This window comes from Hippocampus guttulatus, chromosome 5, assembly GCF_054856545.1.
Source record: "Hippocampus guttulatus isolate MCC_2025c chromosome 5, RoL_Hgut_1.0, whole genome shotgun sequence".
Lineage (NCBI taxonomy): Eukaryota > Metazoa > Chordata > Actinopteri > Syngnathiformes > Syngnathidae > Hippocampus > Hippocampus guttulatus.
This window is the reverse complement of record NC_141265.1, coordinates 22,343,626-22,364,439: the sequence shown is the minus strand read 5'-3', so window position 1 is coordinate 22,364,439 and position 20,814 is coordinate 22,343,626. Positions and strand designations below refer to the sequence as shown.

Genomic DNA, 20,814 nt, shown 5'->3' with positions numbered 1-20,814 from the left:
CCACTGCGGGGTTTTTATTTCATTAACACATTAACCAACAATTTAGTTCATGTATAGTTATGAGTGTGAGGACTTGTATATGGACTTGGCCGGCATTATTTTTACACACAGTAAAATAATAAAAGAATATAAGTTGCTCAAGATATTTGGGGTGGACCCCCCAACCCCCCCAAAAAAGGCCACACCACTTATGTAATGAATCGAGCAGGCATGACTTTATAATATGAGAGGAAGCCATATAACTCTGGTGAAAATTCACATAAACACACGGGAGAAACTTGTGGTGTGTGATAATGCATATTTTGGTATTGATCCGATACCAAGTACAGACCCATTATCACCGATAGTTTCAATATTTAAGGTTGAGACATCATCAAATTGCTAAATATCAGTTATTTTCATGACCAGTAAGTGTTTTGGTGATGTTTCCTTTTTTATGATTTAACAGTTAAAAGCCAGGATATAATTTGTACGTTAATTGATAAAATAGGAAATACTATACTACTTTTTCAATATACATTGTTATCGTATGAATTGTTTTTCATAAAAAAAACAAAACAGAAAAAAGTAATTTTTTCCATGTTCTCTTCAAAAACAACTACCGGTATATAAAAAATTGTCCCTTAATTCTACTTCTTTTCTCTCTCTCTCTCTATATATTTTTTTTTAAATAAATTGTTCAAGATTATCATTGCTCGTTGTTCAGGACCACTAAGGCTAAGTTGTGGGTTAACTACAGGGAGTTGAGCTTATGGAGTCCTATTAAAATGGGCTACAATGATACCTGCTTTGTGTTCCTAAGGTGGCACAGTGACAGTCAATTACTTGTGTCGAAAAGAGTGCCAACATTTGATGCACTATGAAGAAAACTGATTTTTAGCTTTTTTTATTGACAAGACAGGTCAGAGAACCATATAATAGAGTGATGTTCAAACTACGGCCCGTGAGCCATTTGTGACCTGTCTTCCACTTTTTAGCGGCCTGTGGTAAATATTAAAAATACATTTTAACAATCTGCATGTGCTATTTGAAATAAAATAAACTGTGGGTTGGGCAGCGTCAGGAGTGTAGCTGTGAGGGAACGTCAATAATGCGTATCACCACGACTTGTACTAATAAAGTTACCGGTACAAATTATGCAAATACAGAAATAAATTTACAGAAGAAATAGACGTATTTAAGGAGGTAAAATGTGGACACCTCTGAGATCTTAGAAGGCCCAGGTCAGCTCACTGAAGATTGTCGAATTCCCACTAAGACAGTGGTTCTCAACCTTACCGGTATTAGAGGTACCGAACCCATCCAGTTCATATGCGTGTTCACCGAACCCTTCGTTAATGAAAAATAAAAATAGGATTTATTACAAAGTCAAGACATTACAACACATTTATTAACAACTGAAAAAAGTAAATAAAATTACCATATTTTCACGACCATTCGGCGCACCGTATTGTTGGGCGCAGTCTCAGTAACGGGTGCTATTTCTGTATTTGACACATACACAAAATGCACTGTATTATTGGGCGCAGCCAGGCATGGTAAAACATACGCCAGCTTAAACATACGGCATGCATGCACACACGCTACAGAAGTGCTCTCAGTCAGGCTTTGGAACTCGGCGCATACACTAAACGCTCCGCATTATAAGGCGTCCTGTCCATTTTGGAGAAAATTTAAGACTTTTAATGGCACCTTATAGTCGTGAAAATACGGTACATGGCATAAGTATAGGTTTTTAAATTGTATGATGTACTATCACGACAGTCACACGGTGACGACTGAGTGAATTATAATTTTCCCCCAGCACTGATTGGACAAGCCAGCGATGACCAAGCGGATGTGTCATAACTAATTGACGTGTTGAGTCAGGTGTGTCTTAACCTCCATGGCAGAAGCTCAGTCGAACCCCTGAGACAGATTCACCGAACCTAGGTTCGATCGAACCCAGGTTAAGAACCACTGCTCTAAGGTTAGACTGCACTGCTGCAATACTTTGTATTTAAGAAACCAATTCTTCTTTCAGTACTATATCTTTCAGCGGATCCAATACAAAAAACATTTCCCCATTCAGTGCACTTTGCTTTTTCTAGGGGAAAAATGTAAGCAATTTCCAAGGCTTTAAGTAAAAAAAAATAAATAAAGCAACAGGTACATGTGGGTTTTTTAAAAAATGTTTTGGTTTTGTTTTGTTTTGTTTTGTTTTTCAATGAGTGACTGAACAAGCTGCTCCTTATTTTTTATTAGGAAGGGGGTGGGACAAATAAAGGATATCTTATTATATGTGAATATGAGCGCCGATGGTTGTTCGTCTCTGTGTACCCTGCAATTGGCTGGCAACCGATTCAGGGTGTCCCCCGCCTACTGCCCGAAGACAGCTGGGATAGGCTCCAGACCCCCCGCGACCCTAGTGAGGATCAAGCGGTTCGGAAGATGGATGGATGGATTATTTCTGTGTGGCGCCTTGCTTGCCTTACAATGACGTACACAACACAAGAGGAGAAACTTATGTATCAATTTGATGGTGCTAGTCTCCAACCGACATCGGTAAAGATGATATTTTGATCGGCGACCTATCACTAGGAGAAACTCGCACAGAAAGGCCCCCTGTGATTCAAAGGAGTAAACATTTATCAGATTCATCTTATTGTTCCACGATTTTTAGAGTATATGCAGTTTTTTGTGCCCATTTGTTTGTCAACATACAGTTACTGTTATATGAATGGATGAGAGAGTGGTATCAACTTTGCACACTTTGTGATTTGTTGTTTTATGAATTTGATGTACTTGAATTAGATTAGCGTGCAGACTTGCCACATGCAATATGGCGGAGACGCTGACTTATAGTAGCTATAGGATAACACGCTTGATGCGGTGTCTTTGTGAACATATCTATAGCCTGAGCTTCGGTGCAAAAATGCTGCCTTGGAATAAAGTACGAAATCGGAAACATCCCACTTTGATTGTTCCAGTGCGACCTCAAAGCGTTCGAGGTGAATGTAAAAAACAAATATGACTGATTCAGATAAATTGTTTGTTGTTTTGGTTCATCACAACACATTTTGACCTTCAGCAAACGTTCTTCATAATTTCAGTAATTTATATAAGTTAAGGAATGTTTATTTTCAAAACTATTCATTTCACCAAATAACTGCAGGGAGATAGCAGTCGGTACAAATCACGTTGTGTTACGTGATTTGTTATTTCGAAAAACTAAATGAATGCAATAATAAATAAAGATTCATGTATATTTATGATCTCGTAAATTGAATTTTGCCATTCAAAAACAGAAAACAAAACGAACACGTTACATGCACATACTGTATTACTGTACAAACATTTAAAATCAACCATTCACGGTCTGTCGACATGCGGTCGCAATTGTCGAGTGACGTCACACTGGAGTTGAGTTTTCGCAACGCGGACCTCCCAGTTCAAAGGGATGTTCTAATTCACTTTTCCTAGTCGGAGGTCGGAAAGTTGCCTCCTTCAATTGCAGCGTCAGATAGTGACTGAACAGGATCGTGCTCCAGGTTTGATCCAGTTGAGTTGCCGTACCACATATCCTGCAAATCGGGTAGGAATGTACAACACGTAACAATTTATTTCCAAACGACGTTGCCGACAGGGAAGCTACTGATCATACATTCAAATGTTGGTCCGATTTTCAGCCATATTGGCAACGATCTCAATCTAGCTGGACCCCTCAGTGTCTCGACAATGAGTGGAATGAGAACCATCGTGGGCACGACGGGCATGATTGCAGTGTTGGGGCTCGGCTATGGGACGTGGGCGCTCATTGCCCCAGGAGAGGAGAGGCGAAAAGAAATGATCAAGGTGACTGCACGATGTCATGTTTGCCATTTGGCGTACCGAGAAAAGTCAGGGGATTTTGTTCGTTTTGATATTGTTTCGCGTCTAGCTTCCATGTAGTCTACTCCTGAGGGTAAATGTTGAGACAACCCAACGCTTACCACAGCCTGTTTATATCTAGCATCTGAAGCCTTAGATGTGTAATTCTTTGAATGTTTTTAGTTTCACATATCACGAGTGTATCGTCGTAGTTGTAAACTGCAGTGCCACCTACTGTTTTGGAATAGGATTGCAGTTTTACCATACTTTAGCTGCATTTATGTTTTTACAAATAATCTGAATTCTTTACACCATCAGAACATATTTTCACATTGTTTTGAATAGTTGTATTTTTTCGTCCAAATACCTAACATATAATAACTAACAAATACTGAATGTGACTTTGATCAAGTCTAATATGGATACTGTTTCTTAAAAGGTCAGAAAGTGGAATTACTTGATCAGACACAGACTCCCTGGTTCCCACCATGTTTGGTGAATATTTGAGTTTTGGGATGTAGCCCTCAATTTTTCTTAAATCCGAAGTCTTCATTTTAATTTTTTGGACTATTTTTGTATGCGCTCAACCGTGGGAATAGCAGAGTCTTTTATTATGTTTCTGTGTGACTGTTCCAGTGCACGAAGCAATGTTCATAATCACATACAGTACTTGGATTACTTTAGTGAGAAGACCACCACACCAGCATCCTATCAATGACTTCATAGATATTATTCTGAATTGGCAAAACAGTTCCCATAGAAATACAGTATTTCAAAATTCTTCCTTGAAGTGTGGAAACAGATCATCAATTGAAGACATACTGACCAGGCCCATCCATCAAGTTTCCATATTGCTTGTCCTCATTAGGTTGGTGCGTGAGCTGGAGCCTTGTTTAAGAAAGAGCATTACCAGTAGTCTTGAGCAAAGAATAAAATGTCCAAAAGATGAAAACGATGAAAAGATGTGCTCCACTGGGTGATGCTAATGGAATTTAAGTAGTTTTTCTTTCATTTAGAAAGGGGTGGGAGTGTAACGATTGAGGTCCACGTGGTAAGCATTTCTGTCTTTCTGTCAAATGGTTCTGGGTTCAAACTATAGTTGATCCAAAACTATGTGGCTCATGTGAGAAACTAACATTCCAAGTCCGAGTCCAAGAAAGGTGGAGAGGTCCTGTCAGTTTGGACTGAAATCCAGTAGAGATGCCCTGGTATTTCTTCTTTCTACCCACAATCTTGCTGCTGTAGACTGTAAATTTCCCCAGTGTGGGACAAATAAAGGATATCTTATCTTATCTTATTACCTGTAAAAGGCAGTTCACGCTCCAACCCTCCCAATGTGACTGCGTTAAACCAACGTAATTGTGAAAAGAAAAAGGCCATCTCCAGCTCTCAAAGACTTTATTTCAGTTATTACTGACAAGGGTAGCACAACCAGTTATTCTGGGCCTATTTCATTGGAAAATCACATACAGTATTTCTCTTCGCGCTAGATGTGTTTGGATTTTTCCCCCTTGAATAAAACTGCATTTTATAATTACATGGGTTGTCTCTGTATGACTTTAAAATTAAAAATTTTAAATGTGCACAACATTCAGGAAGAGTGCAAATACTTGGTCAAACACGAAGAAGAGGAAAGTTGGGAGTGTTACTGATTTGTTGCTTTGCTTTACTGCTGTATATGTTAGTTGCTCCATGTACAGCACTTTGTGTGCAGCGATGGCTGTTTGAAAGTGCTTTATAAATACAGTCGAGTTGAGTGTTGGTCTGAGAGTTGTAATCGTAAATTACTAAGAAATAACTTCACAGAAGTAAATGCTTTTTAAAGGCTTAAATAATACAGCATAAAGACAATAAATTTGAAACAGTTATTGAAACTTATATCATGAATATACTGTACATGGCCAATGTCCGCGTTCTGACAGGGCCACCACAACATCCTTCGTGGAGGCAAAATAATTAAATAAAAAAATAAAATAAAATAAAAACAACCAAACATGACGTGCTTTTACAACTTTCTTTTTTCCCTGCTAATCACTGATTGTATTTTTGTGCCTACTGATCCCCAGAATCTGCCCGAGTCAAACCCAATGAGAATGGAAGAGACAAGGAAACGAAATGCTCTCGTAATGCAGACACTCAAGGAGGCTGCGGAAACCAATGAAAATCTTGCAAGAGGATTGGGAAGATCTGCAAAATAGACTTGACCCATTTTGTGATTTGTAGTCATATTGCTGAACTCTGCAGCCAGAGAAAATAGACATTGGAGTTCTACCACTGTTAAGTATGGAGTATTTGACGAATACATTAAAACTATAGGAAAATGTGTGATCAGTAAATATATACACTGTGGTTCAAATTATGCATGTAGAATTTCAGTTAATTGAATGTGTCAGTTTTTGTTTTTCAGGGGAGCTTTTTGCATGCTATTCTCTTGTCTTTTTAGATCACTGAAATCAATCATCAGCCAGGTTTGATAATTTCGTCCTCTTCCACCATCTATTTTTTTTATTGCTAGTTCGGGCTGTGGGGAAGCAGGAAGGAGGCACGGGAGGCGGGGTACAATGTGGATCAGGGGAGGAGTCATCATTTCAGTATTCAGGAGGACATCCTGCAATTGCCCCCCCCCCCACCCCCCAATAAAAGAAAAAAACTAAATATAAATTATTGACCTGTGGCGACACTGAACACAAAATACGTATTGATTCATTTTTGTCTTCACAACAGTCCAAGTCACATGTCACTTGGCCTACAGCTACCCATTTGGTGGCCCTGTAGGCCCACAAGATCCCGTTCAGCTCGTTTCCTCTGCCACTGTCAAAAACTGTTCAGAAGATACCGCCAACAACGCACCAACCAGCTCAACAATGGGAACATGGAACAAGGCCCAATTGGACTCCTTTACCAGCAAGTGACATTGCTGTTTGGTTTGGAGCTTGGAAGACACTCAAAAGGCACATGAAACAAACTCGCCTGTGTATTTCCTGTTAATGTATGGCTTCGAAAAAAGAAAGAAGGTAGGATAGCACAATATTTTGTGACCTTGTCAGTGAATGCCCCGCCGATTTCGGTTTGAGGGGAGAGAATGAAGAGATAAATTTACATCATGCGCAGGGGACAAGAAAAACAGTGAAACAACTAAATACTTAGATATGCATTGAAACACCAAAAAATGTTATTTATATTGGAAAAATTATTGAATAAATCCCGCACTCCTGGTGAAGATGAGCACATCAGAAAAATCAGAAAACCATAGCATTAATTCACGATCAATTTAAATTTATTTGTAGGGGTTTTGACACTTCTATCCCTCCATAGTTGTTGAAATGCGAGACTCCTCCAACCAACCACCTGGGGAAATATGCATGCAAGTGGCAGGCTTCTTCGCATAAGACATAGATTAATGTGGTAGTTGTTGACACAAAACGGATAAAAAGCATTTATTGAGCGGCATAATGTGATGTACCCACTTTAACGTGCGTTACAATGTCCTGTAATGTACTCCAGCTCCATCCGTGGCGGTAACGAACCAGCAAGATAATTTACCAAGTACACGAGGAAGAACCATCGTTTGAAGAAGAAGAATTTGAAGGAGAAGAAGAATTTGAAGCAGAACCAACTTCGCTGGAGACGAAATATTGCACATAAGAACCAATCAGCTACGAAGTCACGTAAGCATTCCCTTCTTGAAAACCTACGTTAGATTATTATGTTTTTTAAAGATTCCTGATTTCATATCTGGAACTAAGTTAGATATATGGTTCGTATTTTATATTCATAGAAATTTGCGAGGTAGAGGTATGGCATCAATCGGGGCTGGGCCTGCACATGGTGGCGAATGCATGATTAGAAATTGACCCACAAGGTAAAATTATAATGTTTTATATCGATAGAGTCATCATGATTAATTCACTAAGTAGGTATATCTCCTCAGTGGTCTCTTTACAATATAGTGAGTGGATTTAAAAAAAATGCATTAATGAATGCACACACGGGAACGAAATAATATTCATGTGCGGCCGTTTAATTTTAATTTCACACCCGTAACGCAAAGCGTTGCCCAGCTATTTGGACCAAACCAACATTTCTTGCTTAGCTCGATAGACTGTCTTTCTAAAATGGTGGCAAATCAAAATGTAACTAAACATTTATTGGGAAACGTTGTTGGCACTGCCAGACCGGAGTTCCTGGTGTTGTAGAAGAGAAGCTTGTCTTATCCAGACAATACTCTGTTATCATCAGTCACCTCTGAGGATGAAGGACAACTGCGTGTGTAAAAATGAGTATGATAAAATGGCATACAGTATGACTATTGAATAAAATACAGGGACTTGACAACAAAATTAAAATCTTTTTTTTTCCCAGCATAGACCAATGTCAGCGGAAAGAGTTGTAACAAAAGAACAAAACAGGATTTAAATGTTGTACATTAAGAAAGTTATGACATTCTAAAAAAAAAAATGGAGGAAACTTTATCCATTGTCACAATAGAGTTGCCTGTAACTGCGTGCCTATGCGAAGCGATGTGCAGCTGTTTCAGGACAAGAGCAAAGAGAAGCATTTTGAGTCGTGATAGGCATAGGGAACGACTATGTGCCATAAAAGCCATTTCTGCAGTGCGACCCCCATTTTCCTGTTTGTTTGGCTACCAGAGATTACCACACTATCTATCGAAGGCGACTGGCAGCTTCCCTGTGTCTCCCCCATTCGAGGTTAGGCATTCCAGATTTTGGCATTGTATACATTGAATGTCGTCTGGATAGGTTGGTATAAATATTCCAGCTAGCTATTAACACTTTGGGCAGTCAAAAATGAGTTATCCCGTCGTACCTGTTTTAAACATGGAAATGCAGCCATCTCGTTACCTCTGCGTCCCGCGTCCTAGACGCACAATTTTCCCGCGGGACGCACAGTTCCAAAGTTTTTGGGACGCAAGGAAATTTCTCAGTCAAAACAAACCAAAAAAAAACTATGACAGATACACACACACACACACACACACACACACACACACAGAACAAGGGAGTCCCCAGCAGGAACACTCTCCAGCACACCCTCCAAGGACTCCAAAAAGCGTGGGTACGCTGAGCTGCTGTTTGGTGCATATGCACAAACAACAGTCAGGACCCGTGCCCCCACCCGAAGGCAGAGGGAGGTAACCCTCTCGTCTACCGGTGTGAACCCCAATGTACAGGCACTGAGCCGGGGGGCAATGAGTATGCCCACACCTGCTCTGCGCCTCTCACCGTGAAGAACTCCAAAGTGGAAGAGATTCCAACCCCTCTTGAGAGAACTGGTACCAGAACCCAGGCTGTGTGTGGAGGCAAGTCTGACAATATCCAGTCGGAAATTCTCTGCCTCACACACCAGCTCGGGCTCCTTCCCTGCCAGAGAGGTGACATTCCATGTCCCAAGAGCTAGCTTCTGCAGCCGAGGGTCGGACTGCCAGGGTCCCCGCCTTTGGCTGCTGCCCAGCTCACATTGCACCGACCCCTTTGGCCCCTCCCATGGGTGGTGAGCCCATGAGAAGGGGGACCCACGTTGCCTCTTCGGGCTGAGCCCGGCCGGGCCCCATGGGTGTAGGCCCGGCCACCAGGCGCTCACCAACGAGCCCCACCTCCAGGCCTGGCTCCAGAGGGGGGCCCTGGTGACCCGTGTCCGGGCAAGGGAAACTGAGTGCCATTTATTTTATTCATCATTAGGGGTTTGTGAGCCGTGCTTTGTCTGGTCCCTCACCTAGGACCTGTTTGCCATGGGTGACTTTGCCAGGGGCATAAAGCCCCAGACAACTTAGCTCTTCGGATCATTGGGACACACAAACCCCTCCACCACGGTAAGGTGACGGCTCACGGAGGGGAAGGCACCATTCGATATGCACTATTTAATATGTGTAGTAATGGGTGGGAAACTATTTCCCTGGCCTGGAAAGTGAGAGAGTTTATTGGCTGAAAAAGCGCAGCAGGGTTACGGCTGAGTTTGTGTATTTTTATTTATTTATTTTTTGTCTCAATGTGGTGCTTGAAGGATCATGTTGGCCTGAGCCAAACTCCAGGTTTAAAGTGTGTAACCTCATCAAATTATAGTCTATGAGAACAATACAGTATGTTAAAGTCAGTGGAATCTGCAAGACGCGTGGTTCCCAATAGAATGCCAGGGAGCACGAGTTTGTTTTGTTCAGGAATAGTTTATCACAATTGCATTTTCCTTTTGACGTTGTCTACATTTGTCTTCCAGCATAATTTTCCACCAATTATTTCTCCAAGGATTCTATTTTAATACACTCTTTCTATTTCAATTGAATTTACCATGATTTTGACTTGATGTTTGGTTGGTCCAGTGCCAATAACAATTAACTTTCCTTTTGTTTTGTTTTTGGGGGGGGGGGGGGTAATTTATGTAAGACCAATTTTTTAACATGTTCAATACACTTTCCACTGTAGTCAGAAGCTGTTTCAGAATTTCTCCAGAGCAGGAGTGTCATCAGCAAATAAGACACTCGTAAGTAGTTTTGAGACACAGCAAATATCATTTTGATACAATATGAATCGTGCAATGACGTTCATCTTGTCTTCTTATGAGTTGAATTAGGTTTCAGGTTTCTTTTTTTTTTTGTAAGTGAAGAGGAAAAACTCTTATTGGGCTGACAGTTTTGGCTGTCACTTCAGCCTTCATCAGAGCCGTTAGTGCTTCCTTGTGATGAGTCTTAAAAACAGCTGACCAGGTGTAGAAACCTTCAAAATAAGGCTCCTTGGTCAAGGCTGTGATTCAACCCCTTAACGCTTGTTGTTTTCCTTTGCTGATAGCCCATTTGGGGTATTGTCAGATTGTAAGAGCGTGTTGTATGTAGTTTTCTTGTTTCTGTCTGTTCTGATGTTATTACGGCTGCACGGTGCTCTGAGTACGGAGAGTTTGTGTGCTCTGGGATGTTCTGACGTCAAGAGGCGGTACTTGTCAGTATGTGTGAGTTTCCTGTATATTGTGATTTTTATGCTGCCGTGAAAGTGAAACTGATGGGATGCTTGGAATGCAGTCTGCACGAAAACAAAAATATATAATAAAAAGAAGAAGCACATAGGCACACAAATCTTTTTTTTTCTCTCCCTCCCCACATTTCTGCCGCCACTTGGGACCAGTCCGTGAGCTACTAACCGACCGCCATCGACAGTTGGGCACGCCTAGTATAAAGTCTCAAACTCGGTGAACCAAAAACCTGCCTCTGTTCATCCTCCATGATGACCAAACCATGTTTTTCTTTAAGACTTAGTCTGTGGTGTATGAAACTTGGAATGAAGCCCAAGTTGAATCACTCTTTGTCTGACTTCTCGACTATGTTGATAATTTTTTATGCAAGAGAATCTGTTTTAACTCTCTTTGCTTTTGTTGAATTAAAGTTGTTGTGAATGTAATGCATCTTAATTGTCATCTTAGTCCTGTTTACATGTGTATTGCACTGCATTCATGAAAGATGCTTGCTCGCTGAAGGTTCAAGCATCAGTCTTAAATTTTGAATATTCATCCCTTTTTCGACAGAATGCCAAAACCAAAGGAACTGCTCTCCTCCACATCTGGAAGCGACTCTGATAGTGATGTTGAAACAAAGGTTTGTTTTTTGTTTTTTGTTTTAGTTACACTTTCTTGTCAATGTAACCCCCTGTACACCCTAAAAATAATTCCCCAAGGTATGTACAGTAAGTATTCTCGAGTAAGTAATCATATTTGTGCTGTCCAATCCTTCCTTATAACAGAATTTCCATTTGTGGGAACCGACTACGGTGCATGTCCTTTATGAACATGCAAGTATGTGAACAAAACGCATGTGTAACAACTAGAGCTGTCAGTTTAGCGCGTTATTATCGGCATTAATTAAAATAAATTTTAACGGGATTCAATTTTTTCTCGCGAGATTAACGTGGCACACGTCATAGCGGATGTTACGTTGCTCTATAAATAAACCAGAAACAAAACAACATGCACGCTGCACAGGTCCACACACGTTTGTTTTGCCAGCCACGGCAGCGCGAGACACAGAAAACGGATACTTAAAGAGTTTATGAATGGAAAGTTAACTTTTAAAAAGTTGCCAGATAGTTCCACTGACAAGACCAAAGTTACCTGGATGTTTTGCGGTAGTAAACTGAGCTATCATTACAGCACGTCAAGTCTGAAATACCACTTAATGGCCAAGCACACAGCTGATGTGAGTACTCCACCCCCTCATCTAAGACAGACAGCTATGGATCATTTCAAAGCGAAGAAAATGAATAACACGACGAAGATGCAAGCCTGTCAACATTGTCCACAGCCAGACTCAAGCTGAAATCATTCATTCGCATTGCATCTAATGACTCCACTACGGATTGCCAGCGAGAGCCTCAATTACAAGCTATGAACAGAAATTGTACGTTGCAGAGAAGGCTAAGGTACACCAAGCGGGAGAAGACAGTTTCGTGAGAGAAATAAGAGACTAGGTTGATGAGCCTCGGGTAAATAAAGAGCAGGCATTCTGTTGAGTTCGATGTATGCCACTGACACGATTGTTACTTGTTTGGAACTATTTTGTGTGGAAGGTTACCGTGTTCCGTGTCCATATAAATAATGGGGGTGGAGCTTCTCTGTGTTCGTCTGACAGCGACGGTGCGCTGAGGCACGTCGAGAGTTCAGCGGTGCAGTGGTAGCGACGTAGCGACCACACTGAAAATAAAACGTATCCGGTGTTGTCATCGAACCAAGTGTCGTCATCCGAAATGATGTCCACACAAAACCATAGAGAGACTTCCGAGCAAGAAGGACCAACAGAATCAACATAGCCTGACTGCTGTGTTCAAAGCAAACTTGAGAAAAATGAAGTATGCAACCATGGCTTAAATCCACTATCGGCTGAGTATTAGTTTACCTTAGATGTGCACTTTATAATTTTATATTGCTCTGTTTTGATTCCATAAAAAGAGCTGTTAAAGCAGCTGTTGTGTGACAAAATATTTTTTTCACTGTTGTTGATGGACAGTAATATTGTGTGAGAGATTATGTGTGAATAACTGCTCCAAGTGAAAAATGTTCATGTAAAATTGAAAATCGAAATTGTTACTTCAGTAAAAAATTGCATTTTGCACATAGAAAACTGATTCAGGATTCCATGTTGATGAGAGCATTAAAATGGGGGAAAAATAGGACAAAAAAATATAAAAGGAAATTCAGAAACGATAAAAAATGCGTGCGTAACCACGATTAACTTTCAGTTAATTTGAATTAATTATGACAGTTGCGTTTTTAATGAGATGAAATATTTTAATCGTTTGACAGCTCTAGTAACAACGAAATGCAAAAATATATGCTCCAAACACAGTTTATAACACAAAAGCTGCAGTATACTGTACAGGTATATGAACAAAATACAGTATAACAAACTTGGGACTATTTGCTCTAAAATGAGATGAGTAACAGACCTGGTGGCTTTTCTTTCCACTATCTCACTGTCTCTAACTTGACCTCCCCTCGATCGCCACCCAAGACAGCATTGTTCAGCTGATGTCATGCAATGAACTTTTAAAGCTGTCAGAGATTTTCACTCGGACAGTTGACAAAGGCTTGACGCAGGAACAGATCGACTTTCGCTGCCGGCAGGAGGTGCAGTTCTCCATGAAGCCACTCAGTGTGCGCTTCCCACTGTCACCCGACCTCTGCAACCTTTGCCGGCCCTTTTATTGACTGTATATGCAAATTACAAGGAATATATCAGAAAAACACTCCCATCTTCATAAACATGACACACCTCTGAGCATTCTCTTGGTACCAGCACCAACATCCAAAACTAACCGACACGTGTCCATTTTAACAAACAAAAGCCAACCACGGAACGCTTTTAAGTCCTCCATGCCCATAGTTGGCGCGATGGAACTCGCCTTCTCTCTAATTATCTTCGCTCCAGTTAGCGGAAGGTTTTTCGCATGATAACGGGTAAAGCATTCCAGGAAACATTCGTTTATTTGACTGTCCGTCGAGGCACAAGCAATTTGCTCTGAGCAGCTAATCGGATGCATTCCACTCTATCTTCCACAAATCTAGCTTTCTACACACATAGATATTGAGGTGCCTCTTGGCCAATGGGAGGACAGGATGATGCTAGGTTGTAGCCAATGGCAGTTCATGTTGCGTTCAAGAAACTCGGACCTGTGAACGAAATAAAAAATTGTTCACTATTCCAGTGTAACTCAAGCTAATACAGTCACTTACATGTCGCCGTTTTGGATCCAATGAGAGTAAATAGCGTTGCAAACAGAGTAATTCTGTAGTCTCGAGCGGGACTTGCTTGTGTTTGCGCCACTGCGGGCTTCCGTATGGCTTCCGGGTTCCGGGTACTGGAACTTCTGTTGTTTTGTATTGATCGGTAATATAATATCATAGTCAGAATTTTAATGCATAGGTTTTTAGTCCAGGTGAGGGAATTTCCATTTGAAAGAAGTCCATAGATGGGAATATTTACTGTATATTAAAGTGTGACCATTACTTTTTTTAGGCAAAGAGAAAGAAGTCAAGTGCACCAGAGAAACCGGCTAAGAAGCCAAAGACAGGAGAGAGTGTTAAACCTGGCGGGTCTTCCAAAGGCAGCAGTAACACTGGCGACAACATGTTCCAAGTGAGTGCATTCAGCATCTGCAGACATTGCATCCACAAAGGATACAAAAAGTACAGAGGGGACCAAAAACTTAGTTTTTTCATAAAACCCTTTTTTGGCCATGATGATTTCTGTTGGATGAATGGCAAGAGTTGGAAACACTCGTACAATGGAGGAACATTTGATTTTTCTGTCTGGCACTTCACAATGTCCGGCATATAAGAGAGAGATTTCTGTTGACTCAAATTTATTTCAAGAAAATAATACACAGTCAACAATTACAGTGATGAGCTGTGAACATACTTCCTTAATTCTGCCACTACATAAGATGTGGTTGTATGTGTTAAGATTTGTTGATGTGCTTTTTTGTAACAGTCATTTTTATTTCTATTTATTTTATTGTTGTACATTACAATGCAAATGTTCAACGTGTGTGACTGATAGACACTGTCTTTTTTAGTTTATGAAAAAAAAAATATATATAAATATTTTTTAAACTTTGCAGCCTAAATGGTTGCCAGTCATTAATTTGAGCAAAAGTGTTTCCATCCAAAGCATCAACTAACTCCACTCCAGCAAAGTTTCATTGCACAAACAACGTCGATCAATAAAATAATTCGATTTTCTCTCTTTCAAAGAATGTTTCATGACCGCTCCTTCGTGTTTTCAGCTTGATTATACTGTGGATTGTTCAAGGTGCTGTAAACCTGAGTATAAGCCAAAACTCAAGTCGACAGCTTTTTTTTTTTTTTAACAGATTGGAAGGATGAGATATGTCTCCGTCCGGGACTTCAAAGGTAAAGTTCTGATCGACATCAGAGAGTACTGGATGAATCCAGATGGTGATATAAAGCCTGGGAAGAAAGGTAAACCCATGAGAGCATACATGCCATTAAATTGTCTTGTCTGGTTCAGTACGACACTTTTCTGCTTCATTAATATCAAAGCTGTGACATGGAAAAGGCTTAGGATGAGGGCCAACAGACAAGGTTATTCGTAAGCGCAAAATTGAGTAGAAAACACATCACAGCTTTACAGTATTTCAAACCTGCAATTTCAACATTGACCTCAAAGGATTTCAAGAATCAACCATGACTGACTTGTTAATTTACTTGTTGATTTACTCTACCGGAGGATTTGGAGGATTTTCATGGCAGAGGTGGATAGAATTTCAGTCGGACAACCGAAATAGCTGATGACTGCAGCCCTAAATGTGAGTGGGCAGCTGTGAATGATGGCAATCAATATAAAGTAGAATACAACCTCAACACAGCGGTGTCTGGGAACTCAAGCAAGTTGATGTTTTTGGTTTATTTATTTGTTTTTTAATTTCCTGAAGAAGTTATAATTTGGACAATTTGATGATTGCGCCCCACAGTGACCGATATCTTGTGTAAATATGGCTGTGGCACCTTCATTATCCTCACAAGATTACCGTATTTTCACGACTATAAGGCGCCATTAAAAGTCTAAAATTTTCTCCAAAATGGACAGGACGCCTTATGATGCGGAGCGTCTTGTCTATGCGCTGAGTTCCAAAACCTGACTGACAGCCGACACGCTGTTTATATAGAGAAAAGGCGGAAGTGACTGTGGACAGGCATGCGGCAAAGAAGTCGGCCAATCAGTGAAGGGTGGGCGTGTATATATACATATACGGAGAGAAAGAGAGCGAAAAGGCAGACGTGAGTGACGACAGGCATGCGGGGAAGAAGTCCGCCAATCAGTGATGGGTGGGCGTGTAAGTGGACGCTAAAGGGACGCGACAAGCAGGTACCAACACCTGTATAGAGTGTGGCTATGTGCATTGTTGCAAAACAACTTCGGTTTTGGTTTCTAAGAACCCTCGAAAATAAATTCTACAAAGAGACACGCCTACGAAGCTCAGTTCAAACTTCAAGCCATCGGTTATGCTTTTGGCATGCGTGCCCATCTCACAGCAGCGGTGAAAAACTAAGTCAAGCAAATGAACTCACTTTACATACACAACTTTACAAAGAGTGAGAGGCAGCGAGTTACGCCACAATTTGCGAATGGATTGTGGCTGCTTGGACGAACGTGTCTGCTTGCACTGTTGTTCGAGTTTTTGGCAAAGCCGGCCGGCATCATTTCTGTGGAGCCACATGGCAATGAGAGTGACTGACAACGAGAGGGAACACGGCGTTTTTGATGGATTACCGGTACTTGCACAATTGTTCAATTCTGATACAGAGGATGAGGACTTTGATGGATTTCTGGGTGATGATTGATCGAAAAACGTGAGTACATTGTACGATGGCTAAATAAAATACAACGGAACTCAGTTTTGCTTCCGTTGCCTTTTTAAAAACCTGTTTTTAGCTTGTATCTATGTCTTGGCATGCTACCGTATGCTTCAAGCTAACGTGTTTTTAGCGTGCGCGCATGCATGCCGTATGTTTAAGCTGGCGTATGTTTTACCACTTTAAAATTGCGCCCAATAATACAGTGCGTTTTCTCTATGTGTAAAATACAGAAATAGCACCCATTAATGAGACTGCGCCCAACCATACGGTGCGTCGAATGGTCGTGAAAATACGGTAGTACATGAATTATAGCTACAATGCCTGGAATGCATCTTTGCAGCCATTCACCCATTATCTGAACCGCTTATCCTTATCCTGCGAGAGACTTCACACGAGGGTGGGTGATAGAAATCGCCTTTGATATTATTGTAAGCTTTAAACCTTGTGCAATTCAGCATTCATACTGTCTTGAAAAGAGAACAGTGAAACAGGTGCATAGACGGCAGAGTTCGCCCAGTCAGTGGACAGGGTTCAGTCACATGACTCATTGTCAAGCAAAACACAACATGGTTTCACATGGAGGAAATATGCCGCGCCGTTCTATGGGATGATTGAATAGCGAGATGTGGGTGCACGTCCCGAGCCAGTCAATTGTTTGGGTTGACAAAACCACGTCAGTCAAAATACTCTTGTTGGAAGCCATGCTGAAAAACAGTCATGGCGAAGGACAGTGCGGGATACATAAAGCTTGGCGACTCCAAGCACAACTGCCGTGAAGCCAAAATAAGCAGGCTGCACAACACACTCAGAAAACCCTCACCGAGTCAATTACCAAACACAGACGATATGACACAGCAAGTAAATCTCATTCAATATCTGTGAAGTGGTTTGCAAAGGGCTTAGCACAGGCAATGGCAAGCTGTCAAATGTGGATGGGTAGACTCCTACGCAAAAAGAGTGCTCCAGTAAAGTTGTGTACAAACATGGCACCTGAATAGTGTTGGTAAGACTTTGTATTCAAAGTACCTAATTGCCTAATTGCAAAGTACCATGTTGAATCCTCACTGCTCAGATTCAGACAAAACGAACCAAACCTAACTGAAGATACTTCACAATGCAGATGCTTTATGACTCAAAACCTACAGCAGTAGCTTTCTGACCACTTAAAATTACGTTCCAAGTAAACCCCAAACCTGCCAACCTTTCTCCAACTAAATTAGATACACTGCCCTCCATAATTATTGGAACACCTGGTTAAGATGCGTTCTTCTAAGAGGACCCCCCCCCCCCCCACCCCCCAAAAAAATGCATGGTAGATAAACGGAACACTCTAAATCAGTGTCTTTCAATGTTTTTTGAGCCAAGGCACATTTCTTTCATTGAAAAAAGCTTACCGTATTTTCTGCACTAAAAGGCGAACTGGATTATGAGGCGCACCTTCAAATAATGGCCTATATTTTAATTTTTTTCATATATTGCACGCACTGGGCTATAAGGCGCAATATACAATGCATCCACTAGATAGAGCTACAGGTACGTCTCTGTCCGTCTCCGTGCCTTCTCTTCTTCCGTTTGACTCGAGAGGCGTTCATGACCGCCTCCAAAAATTGTAAACTAACGACTACTTCAATGAAACTACGAAAATAGAAAATCACAAAATAAATTATATTGCCCCGTAGCTGCAACAGAACGATCAGATGTCAGTAAATTTGATCTTAGTTTTACTGTTTGGTGCCTACTACCATCTTTGTTACTGATTATTGCTTAATGTTGTATATATGTTAGTTGCTCCATGTACAGCACTTTGTATGCAGCAATGGCTGTTTCAAAGTGCTTTATAAATACAGTTGAGTTAAATTGGAGGAGACTGGACTGTCTCAGAAGTGAGGGAATAAATGAGGGATCACTGTACTCCGACAGCCATTCCAATTTATAAGAACCGCAGTTCATTCTTATTTTGTTTTGGTGAGTTGACGTATTACCTTCACTGCCCGGTCGTTTCGCCATGATAAAGGATTAGCATTAGCGTCACTTATCGCCACCGCACTGTTATTGTTATAGAGCAGAGAACATGTGCAAGTACAGTACTCTCAATGCCGTGATTGGCTGTACAGCGTCATCGCATCATATCGTGTGATTGGCTGGACACCTGTCACTCACTGAATTACACAGCAAATTGATACAGAAAAAAAAGTTATACAGTATATCTAATTCATTTGCAGTGCGTTCACTGCGCCGAATAGATTTTCTTGTGCGTTGAGAGTATGCGACCAGTGCGCAGTTGCGCCGCTTAGAGGGAACATTGGTGCCATTGTATCCCCAGTAAACGGAAATCTAAATGAAAGATACCTTTTATTGTATTGCCTTGCGTCGGAAACTTTGCTTGTCTCGAAGCAGAATGCAATTTCCTAGCTGCTGCTGCTCCCTACCGGTATCGAAGAGTACTACATGATTACTCTTCCAGGCAATCGACCACACAGGCATACATACGTGTGATTGTGAATATGTGTCTTTGTGTGCCCTGCGATTGGCTGGCAACCAGTTCAGGGTTTCCCCTGCCTACTGCCTGAAGACAACTGGAATAGACTCCAGTACACCCGTGGCCCTCGTGGGGATAAGCAGATGAGAAATTGAATGGATGGACGGAAGATGGGAGAATACAGAAAGAGGGACCTTAGAACACTCCTCTTTTTGCAATCGCTCTCCATCATCCAGCGACATGGGTCCTCTCCCCTGCGCACTCAATAGCTCACTCCACAGGTTTTCAATGGGGTTGAGGTCTGGGGATTGAGATGGCCATGGGAGGAGCTTCATTCTGTGTCTGGTTTCTACAATTTTCAGTATGAGAGTATGCTTCTGCAATTACATGTAATATAGGTAACAGTCTTGTGGAAGTTAGTTTATTGTGTTTATTTTAAAACTTACTGGCATCACATATTTAAATGTTTTTTTCCTCTCTTTTTCAAATCTTAATAGGCATCTCCCTGAATCCGGAGCAGTGGAACCAACTGAAGGACCAGATTTCAGAAATCGATGATGCCATTAAGAGTATATAAGCAATCCTTGGAACCTTTGAAAATGTTGGCTAATTCATTTTGTAAAAAGCCTGCTATTCTTTTGTAACTGACTTTGATAAAATATTTCATTTGTCACAGTTTAATGTTAGTGCTGTGGCATTGTTTTTTGTGTTGTTTTTTTCCATGCTGAGCTTATAGAGCTGTGTACCTTTTGAACTGTGTAGTAGTGATGATGACGGTAAATGGCAGTTGCTCATCATAGTGTGGCACATTACAGTTCGTAGTAAAACTAAGACAGCTGATTGGAATTCAAGTTTTGCTAATGTGTGAATTCATGTTCATAGTTTGACTGTCATAAGAAGCAAAACCTTTTTTTAAACTACTCTTTAAATTAAGAGTGATGATTGATACTGTATATATCTGATGATTGAGCTCATCGGGTCAAATCCCTCCAAGCGATTAAATTGGAAAAAAAAATTGAAAGAATTGTTCATTGGTGAATTTTGTGAACATATAGTGTAGGGCCATAAATGGCAGTGCACTACTACCCATTATCATTTGGACAGCCATATCTAAAGTACATTACATCTTGAGGTGATAATATTGAGAAACCAGATTGCCCGGAAAGAACCCATTCCCGCACATGTAATCCTGTCACCGTAAGGTATTGAACACATCCAAATTCAGAACCTTCTTGCTGGAAGGCAGAGCTTCTCTGTTGTAGCAAATACAGCACTATAGAGATACACAAGCCCATGAGTCCATGTCAGATATAAACAGGGTGAAAAAAAGACATTTATGTTTGTAAGGTTAGTTCTGTGTTGTTATTCTGCGTCTTAAGAATAAATATACCATTGGAAGGCCTCTTGATTACCATTTTAAACTGTGACACTTTTGCAAGGAGCAGCCCGATCTGACATGAGGAGCGGAACTGAATGTGGGAGTGAGCGTTGTCATCTTAGAGGAAAGAGTTTGGTCCCAGACTGTAGTGCAATGTGGCTGCCATTGCTTGAAGAATCTCATTGCGTAATCTACGGACTAAGACTCCCTTCAATGAAGCTACGCCTTGTTTTTC

At 41.0% G+C, this 20,814-nt stretch overlaps 2 protein-coding genes across 2 annotated transcripts; both read left to right on the top strand.

Annotated features, from left to right (window-relative positions):
* The first annotated feature begins 3,406 nt into the window (after positions 1 to 3,406).
* On the top strand, positions 3,407 to 6,174 carry uqcc3 (ubiquinol-cytochrome c reductase complex assembly factor 3). The gene is made up of 3 exons (XM_086111486.1): positions 3,407 to 3,574; positions 3,669 to 3,834; positions 5,916 to 6,174. The coding sequence occupies exons 2-3, from the start codon at positions 3,718 to 3,720 to the stop codon at positions 6,045 to 6,047; spliced, it is 249 nt and encodes an 82-aa protein (XP_085967612.1). The 5' UTR covers positions 3,407 to 3,574; positions 3,669 to 3,717; the 3' UTR covers positions 6,048 to 6,174.
* Positions 6,175 to 7,358: 1,184 nt separating this feature from the next.
* LOC147205538 (activated RNA polymerase II transcriptional coactivator p15-like) lies at positions 7,359 to 20,603 on the top strand. Its single transcript, XM_086111485.1, has 5 exons — positions 7,359 to 7,517; positions 11,377 to 11,446; positions 14,360 to 14,479; positions 15,216 to 15,324; positions 19,699 to 20,603. Exons 2-5 carry the CDS (start codon positions 11,378 to 11,380, stop codon positions 19,776 to 19,778), a joined length of 378 nt encoding a protein of 125 aa, XP_085967611.1. The 5' UTR covers positions 7,359 to 7,517; position 11,377; the 3' UTR covers positions 19,779 to 20,603.
* Positions 20,604 to 20,814: the final 211 nt, after the last annotated feature.